The 13,094-nt window shown below is 37.7% G+C and overlaps 1 protein-coding gene across 8 annotated transcripts in view; it reads right to left on the bottom strand.

Moving 5' to 3' along the window:
• Positions 1 to 4,710: 4,710 nt before the first annotated feature.
• sema3d (sema domain, immunoglobulin domain (Ig), short basic domain, secreted, (semaphorin) 3D) overlaps positions 4,711 to 13,094 on the bottom strand; it is a 31,791-nt gene continuing 23,407 nt past the window's right edge. For 6 of the 8 annotated variants that reach the window (XM_027161852.2, XM_027161854.2, XM_047822671.1 and 3 more), the window contains 5 exons: positions 13,038 to 13,079; positions 12,291 to 12,448; positions 11,374 to 11,438; positions 10,762 to 10,892; positions 4,711 to 6,271 (listed from right to left, as the gene is read on the bottom strand). In XM_027161852.2, coding sequence (XP_027017653.1) covers positions 5,876 to 6,271; positions 10,762 to 10,892; positions 11,374 to 11,438; positions 12,291 to 12,448; positions 13,038 to 13,079 — 792 coding nt within the window. In that variant the 3' untranslated portion in view covers positions 4,711 to 5,875. The remainder of the gene's footprint in view (positions 6,272 to 10,761; positions 10,893 to 11,373; positions 11,439 to 12,290; positions 12,449 to 13,037; positions 13,080 to 13,094) is intronic. The other 2 variants (XM_047822670.1, XM_047822669.1) reach the window with 2 other exon arrangements.

Below are 13,094 nucleotides of genomic sequence, written 5' to 3'. Positions count from 1 at the left end.
GTTACACATCAAACTTTTGTGCTATGTTGTCCTGTTTATATAGGAAAACTACAAAATGAATCAATTGATTAATGTGTGAGTTAGATTTAAGATCAAGTGTATAATTTTCTTATCAGATGCAGCTAGTTGCAAGAGTACATGTTTGTGAGGTAAGAACAATCATGTCAGATCTCTGTCTGCCTTTAATGTGATATAGAAGCCAATAAAATCCAAGTGAAAAACAGAAGGAAACGTTTTAGAAAAAATGTTTCCATTTTTAGTTAAGAGTCTTCCAACTTAGCACATCTTTTTTTTTTTTTATTCCTCTCTCTTGCAAAAATGTTCCACATCTGTCAAATAGAGAGAGGATCTCTAGTGCACAACCCTCTTCGAGTCACTCCACAGGTTTTCACAGGATTTAGACCTGGGCTCTGCCCTGTTGATATTTTTCTTCTGAAGCCATTCATTGTTGACTTAAATTTGGATTGTTATACTGCAGGAAGGTGAAAATTTTCTTCATCCTCAGCGGTGTAGAAGAGGCCTGCAGGTTTTGTGCCAAAATAGACTGGCATTTGGAGCTGTCCATTAGTCATGATTCCATCTATCTTGACTAGAGCCACAGTCCCAGCTGAAGACAAGCATCTCCATTGCATGATGCTGCAACCACCAAGCTTCAACATGGGTGTGTTGTTCTTTGAGTGATTTTTTTTTAAACATATATATATATATATATATATATATATATATATAACATTTTGGCTAGGAATATTATGGAATACTATATATTATGCCCAACAATCTTTACCTAAAAAAATTGCAAAAATGTTGATAATAACTATAAGTCTCTCTTCTGGCACCCAGGTGGTGGAATGAACTGGCTGCCCAAATGAATCTTCAAACATAGACTATAAGACCTAGTTCTTGATAATATTCTTAAATCTTGATAATATTCTTAAAAAATACTGTATGTTTATCAGATATGATGTTGTGATGGTGTGTTGAAGGATGTGAGTCCAAATCCCAGGATTGCCAGAGCACCTCTTTAGCTCAAATCTATACATTTGGATGGACATAATTGCAAAAATGTACATGTTATATGTAAAATCAGCCATAGCTGACCAATTAGATATTAGTGAACCAGAACCACAGCCACCCAGAAACAATCAAGTTATTTTTCATTGCACTAGTTTCAGATTTCAGGCTTAATGCTATATTTGTATCCACAGTGTCCATTTGTCCCTTCCAATGCAGACATCTAGAACCAAAACCATGATCATTTCAGACACTGAGTTCTATAATAAGCAAAGAAAAACCACAGCAATTATAATGCATTTATGTGAAATGAAAAATGGCTTTTGCAGTATATATTATATTTCTAATTCAACAAACCCACTTGGCCTCCCTCTATTCTATTATTATTTGTATTTTCATTAGAATGTGTTTGTTGCTTGTTTGTACTTTCCATGGGGTCTGCCACAGTCTATCTGGTTCTGTTTCTATTTTCCTTTCTTTCCCCCCAACCCCAGTTATTAATGGAGCCAAAGTGTTCAAAACATTCTATTATGTGTTTTCTTGAGTTTTCACGAGAACATGCAACACGAGATTTGGGCATGGGATCCATTCTGTTACTTTATATTTCATTTTATAGTCTATTTGTCTGCAGATTCTCGCCTCTGCCTCCAAACCTTGACTACACTGCTTACAAAATATGGCACTGTAGCACTTAATTCTCTTTCCATCTCCCTCCTGTTTTTATAGTCCAATGTGATTTGTCCTGAACAATAAATAAGCAATGGGCCTTCAAAAACCCAACAGCCTGAAATATTAATTAGCTTTGCTAGCGGAAAGAAAATGGGTGTGGGAATGATTCATATGTAAATATGAATAAATATTTCATAGGTCATTTCCAACCTTGTAAAAATATTTAATTGAGTCGTGTAAAATGTTCTGCTCAGCAATTCAAAAAGGCATTAATTCCAGAAAAAAGACATGAAAATAATTCTTCTTCCTCACTGTGATGGAGAGCCTGACGCCCACTGGCAACACCTCACACTAACCTGCAACAGGGAATAAAGACCAAAAAATTTCATTGACCATTCAGTCTGCAATCACTCACTCAGTTATAACACAGGCGCAACAGGACTGATCTGATAATAGGTTGTTAGGTAGAGACAAAAGCAGTCAATCTGAAAGGACAGATGAAGAAAAACTAGCAGTATTTATATATCAGGTGGTGTGATGTGGCTAGCATCCAGGAAGGCTCATCCTGGAGTCTTTTATTCATCTTATTCCACAGCAATTGGCTTATATATTGGTTTATAAATTGTATTTATTAACTTATGATATAGCAGCTATTCCCTTCCTTAGTATGTATTACCTCTTTCTTTTCAAGTTAATAAAGCAAACCAAAAAAGGTATTATTTTACTAAGAAATCAGAAAGAGTAAAGTTGTCTACTTTGAAAACTCTTCTGCATCTGAACACTTTTGGAATGACTTCTATGAAGTGCTGACACTGGAGACTCATTCCATAAATCATAAATAAACATCTCCTAGCGAAAATATTTCACCATATCAATTCTGTTATGTTTTTCTTTGTTAAATAGCATTCCAAATCCATTTACTGCTTTTAGATGATGTAGAATTAGTTGTTACAATAATTTGATTCAGTTTTATTTGTATAACACTGTTAACACTGGACATAGTTGCAAATTGGCTTTAAAAAATATTTAAAAATCAGAAAATAATGAGAAAATTTTAAATAAAAAATGTGTGAAGTCTGTAAATGCAATTAAATAAAACAGAATACAGAATACATATAGAAAATCACAGCTGAAAGAAAGAAAGAAAGAAAGAAAGAAAGAAAGAAAGAAAGAAAGAAAGAAAGAAAGAAAGAAAGAAAGAAAGAAAGAAAGGAAAAAAAACACCCATAGCTGAAAGAAAGAAAGAAAGAAAGAAAGAAAGAAAGAAAGAAAGAAAGAAAGAAAGAAAGAAAGAAAGAAAGAAAGAAAGAAAGAAAGAAAAACTACCTGATTTTCAGAATGACATAAACATTTCTGATAATATCAGTAAAGACTTCAGACTTCCCATGATAAAGGCCATGTATTCTATACTTGCAGTAAATAACAGCTTCAAATTCAAGAACGAAAGAACAAAAGAAAGTGAAATGTCACGTAAGACCTCACATATACACAAAAGTGAAGCAGGTCATCAGACTATAAACACCTCCTGCCTTCATATTTGTGTGCTATATAGTCATTAAAATAAGTAAGATTGCTAAACCTAAAATAATAACATATTATCCTAACTGCCTAATTTAAATTCCTAACCAACCAAGTAGAACAAACAGAGCATCTGGACCAGAACAAAAGACACAGCCTGGGCAGTCAGACATACTGCTAATGACCCTGCTGACCAGGTCAGTTGAACCACTGCCTAAACAGGCCCCATTAGCAAAAAGCCTCATTTCTCTCCACTACACCCAGCTGGACCAAATTCATCCTGCCATAATCTCCCTCCACCAACAGCATTCTGCTTCACTCTTTGTTCTCTCAGTGCAGTACAGTGCTGATTTATGACCTGGGCAGTGTGATGTGATTGGAATGATGTGAATATATTATGCTCTGCTTGTCTTATTGCTCATACACAAAGAAGAAACCAGTTCCACAGATTAATGCATTTTCCAATTCCAACCTTAACGGCCCCATCGTGGCAATCCCCCTTTACTATAGAAGGAAAACTAGATGTCTTGCTGTCAAGAAGAGAGCTGTAGGATTCAGGTGAAATCACAAGAGTTAAGTTAGACACTGTTGGGAATTACTGGAACGTGAGAGAAAGGTCAGTGACCGCGATTCACTTGTAGTGAACTTGTTTTATCTTGGTAAGTGATTTTAGTCTCATGATAAAGTTTCTTCAACTGAGTTTGCAATTACATGAAACCATGATCATTTATAATGCAATTATTCATATATTATTATTTTGTGGCCAAATAATTTTGCTGAAATGCAGATGCAACCAGAAAACCAAGTGTGGAACGTTGTAATGTTGGCCAAAAAAAAAAAACCAGAAAGCACTAAGACCCCTGTCCTGAAGACTTGCCTCTGGCTTCAGAAGGATGCCATTATACTGTAAGTAAGTGTTGATACTGAAGACTGTTTACTATTAGTCTTGAATTGGTTTGAGCAACCGTCCAAGCACTACGTTCTAAGATATACAGCCTCAATCTAACCAATTAGGTTTAAGAATTTAACAGTGACAAGGTATAATTACAGACATAACCTGTACTGTGTAGGTCCGTGAATGACTTGTTAAACTTGACCCCTTTTATAGTTCAACAGAAGCAAAAGCAACTGGTGGTGAGAAGTGAGTCATGATGTGGACAGAGTCTCGACCTTGGACACATACTACACACACAGGGTGCAGGAGTCACTGTTGCAGGCTGGAGGGTAATGTGAGGTCAGTCTGTGAAGAATGATGGATGGCAGTGAGGTACATCCGCTCCCTCTAATCTTATCTCTGTGTGTTTGACAGCTCTTCCAACTGACCAGACTGGTGGCATTTCTCAATCACAAGAGCTGGAGTGCATGACCCTAGTGGAGAACGGCATCATGTAAATTTCTCCAATTTAAAAAAATGTTAAATTATAAAATAAAGCAGATTTAAAAGGAAGAAAACAATAGATTGATATTTCTTCAGTCTTCAAGTATTTGGCAAAAAAAAAGTCTGAGATCAGAGAGCTTTAAAGGAAAGAGTTTATTCCAACCGTGTTGTAATTATAAATAGTTTCATATGCCATAGACAAACTAGCTAGAAAAGTCAACAATGAAAATATACAGAAATATGATACTTTTTTCTATTACACCTTTATTATATTGCTTATCATCTTAGGTTGTGTTCAGACAGTCAGGGAGTCGGGAGTCAAGTACATTTTTTGTTTTGGTTTGTTCATGAATATGTTCTGCAGTCTGAAAAGCAAAACACATGAAATATGAATATTTGTCCAATCAGACTCAGGTTATGTTTGTATGTGGTTTCAAATGGAATTAAACCTTCAGTATAAAACTTCTGGATATATAAACCAGTTTAACCAGTCCAAAGTCCAAGTTTCATTTAGTCATTCATCTTCTGTAAGCAATTTATCCTGGTCCCAATCATGGTAGATCTGGAGCTTGTCCCAGGAACCCAAGGTGGGAATACATCTTGGGCAGGATGCCGGTCCCATCACAGTAAATGCATATACTGATGGGAAATTTAGCAATGCCAATCAACCTACCAGCATGTTTCTCAGAGAAAACCTGAAGAATCCTGAGAAAGATCATTTGAACATGGGATAAACATGTGAAACGCTAAACAGATTGTAACCTGAGATCTGGAATGAACCAGTTAGTAGTGAGGTAAAAATACTACCTATATATGGATTTACTTAAAATTTAGTTTGATTTGCCCTTCTTTGTGAACACCATCATAATCTGAAAGCAATTAAAACGTCAACGATTCTACCGCATGCACAAACTGCTGTACAAAACATATATTTACAGTCATTCAACATGAATGCATTTTCATTACTGGTTACACATAGCATTGTGAAAAGGAATCCTCTTGTTTCTCTGGAGATGGTGTGAATTTACGAGAGACGTACATGAGCAGAACATTTCAGCTGTAGTTTTGCAAGTAGAACCTGTTCTTCACTTACACAGCTGTTGTAGATTTTGCAATTTCATACTTGAGAGTGTCTGTGTATCCTGATGATAGGTAAAGATACTGCTTCTGCACCATGAAAGCCAAAGCTGTGATTCTAAGAGGATTTGTTTCACCCCTTTAAATAGTTGAAATAGGTTACATGCAGGTTATGGATATCAACCCTCCCATCCCCTACCTGCACTTTTGAGTACTGTTCACTTAGATGGCAGCCCCCTGGTGGTGCCGTCGGTTTCTGCTCTTTCGGAGCTCCTGGACGTGTTTCCACTTAGCTTTCTGCCTCTGCTTCTTCTCCTTATGCCACAACACTTCACAGTACTCCTCCAGAGAGGGTGCACTCATAGTACGTACATAATCTTTGTAACTGTGCCGCAACTCAGATGTCATGTCCTGAATGGAGTGATCAGGGGGTCCGCTGGAGCCTGACTGGTGCCCAGGTAGATGGCTGTGGTCCAGGACTCTCAGCGAGAGGTGGAGGAGTGTACGAGTGAAGCTGTGCTCCTGAGCTGTGCACACATACAAGCCAGCATCGCTACGCTGCAACCAGCGAATTAGCAATCCTCGCTCTGTTACCAATACCCGTTCATCCTCTTTGATCTGAAACACACAGATATATTTACAACAGTCAATACATTACATTCTTTGCATGGACTTCACTCAAGATGCTAAACATTATTAGCTTTTACTCTTTAATAACACACAAATTATAAAAAGATGTAGCATTATGCTTTTCAGTCTAGTTTCAAATGAAGTGCACTTTCTCATTCTGTGCAATAATTAGGTGTCGCCTCCAACTGCAGATGGAGAATTCACATGTCACCTGTAGATTTCCTAGCCATAAATCATTCTGATGTTTTTTGCACAGCCACACTAAGGGGAGCAATGCACAGCATGATTCCAACACTCCAAACACGGGGCAAAGGTCACTCTTTCACCTTAGGGTTCAGCTTCCTGCTGACCTCTAATTACTGCATTTGATTGGTCATTACATTATTATTAGATACATCAGGAAAAGCTCTCTAGGCTCTATATTATTGTTAGTAAAGTGAGTGAGTGAGTGAGTGAGTGTGTGTGTGTGTGTGTGTGTGTGTGTGTGTGTGTGTGTGTGTGAGTGTGAGAGAGAGAGAGAGAGAGAGAGAGAGAGAGAGAGAGAGAGAGAGAGAGAGAGAGAGAGAGAGAGAGAGAGAGAGAGAGAGAGAGAGAGAGAGAGAGAGAGAGAGATATGTAATCCTTTATGATATATGTTCAAAGTGCATGTTCACTACTTTGGTGGCCTTGGACACAGGAAGTGCACTCCGTGTGCATGTAAGGGTTAGCCCTGGGAAGGCTGTGAGAGGATGTGGTTTGTTCCAGTAATAAAGACACATGGTCAAAGAGAAGGCTGTCTAAAGCATGATAGCATCTCCTTACTGTTGTGTCATCTATCAATCACTATCTCATTTTAGACCTTTTTAAGCGAAAACCTAAAATCCTCCATCTAAAGAAAAACCTCCCCCTTGTGTTTATAAGCCTGCCAGTTCTTTATTCACATCATGTGGTTGTCAAGAGCTAAAACAATGCAGCTGTGCTCAAGAGAAATGTGGGAGCTTCAAAGCATACCACCTTTTTTAAACAAGTGCACACTCACTCATACTGTACATGCGCATAATTTCACACTCATGTAGGTTTTACTATACATAAGAAACAAATTAGAGTTGGTCAATGTTTGTAGCTGGAAGAAAACATATCCAATTAAGAGTTTAAGCTCTGACTTTGTGACCTGTCATACCTGTGACTAAAACACAAACAGCCTGAAACATGTAAGGATGAAAGGTGTGTGTATTTGTCATGGTGATGTCACGCTTCCTGTGTGTGATACGGTTGTGTGTCAGATGTATGTCATAAGGCTAAGAGTGAGGCATCGGGTCTGTGTAAAAACAGAACCAGATCATAGTTGAAGCTGTGGAAGAGGCCACTGTTCTTTCATGTGCTTACTGAGGAGAGCAAGGCCTTCTGTTCAGAATCAGTCACAAAATCAGTCAAAAAAAAAGCTTGCTAAATCAAACCAACAGAACACCCCTCACTCATTTACTATATGCTATACAGTGAATATGATTTGAAAATGACCAGTCCATAAAGAATACTTAGGCCCTTTAAAGGACAGCGCTATAAAGGAATACATTAGGCTTTTCAAATTAGTCAGTATTTACTCTCTTGTTGTTGTGACGTGTACAGTATTTTGACGCTTTTCCTTGTCCTTAATAACAAAGCTTGTTTACTTAAATCTTATTTCTTATTTCTAAAAGCATTTGAAGCACAGATGTTGGCCAGTCAATAAATGTTCATGCAACACTTCACAAACTTAATTATTTACATTCGAAATCTGTTTATCATCCTTTCACAGAAGCAATTACATTTTACGAGGAAATAATCTGTGGTTTGGCTTACAGCCATACTTCTACAGGTACATGTGTAATTTACAAAACCTTATGGAAAGCTTAACAGACAAAAGGCCAATTTGTGCATGAATCTGTGTTAAATACTCGTACTGTATATTTTAACTGTTTACTGACGGAATTCAACCCATAATACATCCAATTCAAGTGAGTGGGTTTTCTGTTCATCTACAGAAATGTGTTAAAAATATTGTTTGCCCTAACTGCCCACACTCTACAGATGCGGTTTATAGAGATTACATGGCATAGTTGGAAGAATCCATGAGACACTGCACAACTCCTGTCTCTCAAAACAGTGCCCCAGAAGGCTGCAGAGCTTCAGCTCTGTGGGAGGAAAACATGCTGTTTTAGGGATGGGATGCTGAACTCTGTATCTGTTTAGTTTGGATAAACATTCACACAAACATACACACATGCTATATTCACATAAACATTACGGAAGAGTTCCTTTCCCATCACACAGCATGGTTCTTTACAAGGTGTTGGGTCATATTTTAGGATTGCACTGCAGGTGTAAAATGTGTGTGTGTGCGTGTGTGTATCACAGGTGCTCTGAGCAGCTGCGTCATCCTTCATCTGTTTGTCCAGGAAGGACAGATAAAGAAAAAAGTCATAAGAAGAAGAGGGTGACGAAAGAGAAAGTGTAAAATATACCCAAAGCTAAAAGTGGGAGCTGCTGTCTACTCACAGAGAGAATTTAAAGAGTTCTCTGTGAGCAATATATAGCACATTTCTCTAGACCCCCAAAAAGGTTAGGCAAAGCCTGACACACACACATGCACACCCTCACACACAAAGCATGCATGAGTGTTCTGGCTATTCAGGAGTGATTAAGTACAGTAGTGATGGATCAATACAACAATGCTGCTGATATAACACTCAGAGGAGTTCGTCCAGGGCCTATCCATTCATCATAACTCACAAGCACACACAAAAACACCCACACAGTGCACAAGGTCAAATCCTCCTTCATATCTGCAGTGTGAACCACTCTCAGAGAGAGAGGAGGTGAGGATATGTGGGTGATGAGGGTGTTGGATTAGTAGCGGCAGTGCATATATGAGGGAGAATAAGGGCAATGGAATATTTTCAAATGTCCAGGGTAGAAATGGCTTTAGGGGATAGATGGAAAAACGTGAGAGTCTCGAGAAGCTGAAGAAATACTAGAGGCTCGGGATCAGGTTCAGTCTCCGGGTCAGGTTTAAAAAGTGAGAGAAAATGGTGAGTAGATGACAGAAATGGAATCTTCTATCTCCCTTTCTCCATCCATATCAGTTCATCTGTTCATCTCCATATCCACTTTTTTACTTTTACATTTTTTTCCACTGCCTTTGTGTGAATAAAAAAAAAACCCCAAAAAAACAGCACTTCTTTATGGAGAAAAAGCCCAAGAAATGTCTTTGGTTTTGCTTAATTATCTAGGTGTACAAAGAGAATTTTTAAGACTTGTTGACCACATAAATGTTTTCCATTTCATGCCAATATCAGTAATTTCACTCAGGAGCACATGTACTGTGTACTCTTCTGAGTAATGATGTGCTGTAGGTACTTCAGTTATTTTCATAGCTGTTTCTGTTATGTATCTGCTTGCACTGTAAACAAATCCTTTTTAATACCATATTCTTTTTATAAAACTACATTTTAGAATGAAAAATTTGAACATTAACATGATTCAACTGTTGAAATATGCTAAACCCTGCAGCACCAAACATTTGTAGGGAGAAAGTGTTAGCCAAGTACACAGCAGCATGTGCTTTCAATAGACCCACTGTGTGGGGGGCTGAATGAGAGAAAGTCTAGGCATGTTTACAACCTGGATTAGGACTGTCTTAAAGCATTGATTGCACATGTTGGACTGCAATGTTCCTAAAAAGAGTACAACAGTTTAAACGAGAGGACAAACTTATCTGCCCACATCCCCAATTTGTGCCTGCAGCTCTTAGGTATAGACAAGTTACGATCTAGCTGTGTATATTATACATACTTGCACCTGTAGTGCCTACACTACATAAAAAACCTCTCTCCCAGCAGTTCTTATCTTAGTGGTGGGATGCAGAGAGTGAGAAACACTAAGGACTTGCCATAACCTTCTTGAACAAGGATTCTTCACACATCTACCTATAGAACCTGATTGACATGTAACTGGAACTTTCACATATAACAGCCCTTACATTGTAATTATATGTAATTACTGCTGATGTTTACTGTAAATTATTCTATATTTACTTCATATTGTATATACTGTGTAAAAAATCTGAATGTGTGAATTATGTGATCTGTTATTCCGTGTGCACGTTTCATGAGAAAAAGGAGAATTTATTTAATAGTACTAATTATAATCCTATCGACACACAAGGTACAGAACCAACAGGTCCAACTTTATTGCTATCTACTTTTGCAGCTGTGAACACTAAACAACAGTAAAAAAACAATACCATGCTGCCCCTTTTTGTGAAACAAATTATAGTCAGACCAGCCAAAGGAGTTTAATCATTAGATATAAATGTTTGTTTTAAATACAACACAATTCAATCACAATAAATTAAGTTTAAATATTGCGTACCTTTTTTAAATGAACATAAAAGATTAATAATGTGAGCTTAATTGCTTACAAACATATAACATGTAACCAAACAGTTGTGTTCTAGTTACCTCTTGGCGGTGGTCTACTCCTGGTCTTTGGATAAACCAGCGGATCTTGGCCTGCTGGGATTTAGGCTGACACTCCAGGAAAGAGGAGTTATTCTCCACACCATACAGTACTTTCTCCTCTACATTCTTCCCTAAAATTGCACACAACGGTATAAGAAATGGAAGAGAGAATGCATTTAGATGATGGGGGTGTAAGATGATGTGTGTATGCCTGAGTATATGAATGATATAGGGGGAGAGTAGTTTTAAGATTTGTTTGTGAATTCTATCACATAAGCCCCTCTGGACAATACTGCATTTTCTCTAAAGTACAATGAAGAGCTTTTAGTAAGCTTTTAGACATGGCACACGTGCACGTACACGCACACGCACACACACACACACACACACACACACACACACACACACACACACACACACACACACATATACACAAACAGGTTTGTCTTACTATTCTTGTGAGGACTTAATCAAACATAATAATCAGTGTAGGTAAATGAATGCTATGCTACACCCAAACCCTAAACTTATCCTTAGTAACCAAATGGGAAAAAATAAAACTTTGGACAAGCCATGTCTTCATCTTCATCAGATATTCCATTTCTATCATACCCTCGTCTGCATCCCAGCACTGGCTGGATGGGTCTCCATGTTTGATGTCCTGTCTGCGAGCCCTCCTGTAACAAATTTGTTACTGTTTCTTTATGTCTTCTTGTAATCTTGTAAAATATATTCTTAAAATCAAATTAAAATTATATCACTATTTTATTTGAACATATTTGCATGTTGACAAGGCATTCTATTGTAACACATAAAACTGAGATCATAATGAACTGTAAGAAGTAATGAAGTATGAAGTGTGCTTGAGTTGCAGACCACATGACAATCAGCATGTGCAAAAATCTCCTAAACTAATATCTCTCTCTTTCTCTGACTCAGCATCTGCTAGAAATGACCTGACCTGCTTGTGTCAGCAGCAAACCTAAAAGAGAGAAAAGGGCAACAAAACTTCTTTGGCAGCTAACATACATCATCTCAACAACAAAGCTCCTCTAATCAATTTGCCTGTCCAGTCCACTCCCACAACACCCTACAGCCCTGGAGCTGCAGCGCAAAATCAAATATTATTTATTTATTTTTTTTCCTAAGCTGAAATCTGGAAGAAAAAAATAGTAGGTCACAGTGAGGGCATGATATAGCACACTTGCTCTCTACTTCTCTAACCAAGTATTTACTAATACTAGTTACGTCCCTTAACTCAAACAAGCCACAAACTTGCATTACTTTCTCATACTACAACATCCATGACTATGGCTTTAGCTCCTTCTAATTCTCAGGCCACTTTTACTTTGCTTATCAAAGCTTTACTCCTTTCACAATTAACCCTTGCTCATTTGCATTATTATACTTTTCCTAATTATACTATTCTTTCTCACTAGTGGTCACACTGACTAAACTACTCAGAACACTAAACACATTATTGCTAACCACCACAAGATGTAAACATGTATTCATATGTGTGTGTTCACCTCTTGGATGCAGGTATGTATCTGGAGCAGTGCGAGCCGTCCCATGCACAGTATGGGTCTCTGGCCAGGCAGCATTCAGCACAGCCCTGGCCGTAAATGTGGCACCTGTGCAGAGCCACCAGCACTAGACCGTCTGCCCCTCCAACAAACAGCTGCTGCTAAAGACACACAGTACAACACTACGTCACACACAGAACAATTACAGATGCAAGGCCAGGAAAAGTTCTTGCCGACAATATCAGTGCTGCTTTATTTATAATGACCTGAAAGAACCACAAGTACAGTAAATGTGATTTATTTGCTTTGTCCTTATGGCTCTGTAATTTGTTCATCTTTAAGTAAACACTGTGTTTATTTGTTCTTGCAACAATATACCTAGATCTACTTTGATAAACGTCAGACTAGACAGAGAAGAAAAGCAAATGTATATAGAGGTTTTGCAGTTTGAGAAAGAGAGGAGAAACAGAGGAAAGAAAAAAAATAGCCTGGAGAAAGTGACTGAATTTGGTTTGTCCTGTGTCTGACCCAGCCACGAACTTAAGCAGATAATGAGACAAACAGGAGAAGGAGGAATGTGTGTGTCATGTATGAGAGAGAGAGAGACATACTGGTGGAGATTTTAAGAAAAAGTTTTTTTTAGAGTAATAAATGATGGAATTACAGTGCATACATCTCAAAAACCCAAATATATCCAACAAAAAATCGTACAGAAAGTGAAGAAATAATCATGTCATATATTTTCTATACCTGTTTAGAAGAGATTTCCATGCTAAGGATGGGAGACGAATTCTGAAATAAGACATA

This window comes from Tachysurus fulvidraco, chromosome 13, assembly GCF_022655615.1.
Source record: "Tachysurus fulvidraco isolate hzauxx_2018 chromosome 13, HZAU_PFXX_2.0, whole genome shotgun sequence".
NCBI classification, from domain to species: Eukaryota; Metazoa; Chordata; class Actinopteri; order Siluriformes; family Bagridae; genus Tachysurus; species Tachysurus fulvidraco.
Note: the sequence above shows the minus strand (reverse complement) of the source record. Positions and strands in the feature narration are given on the sequence as shown.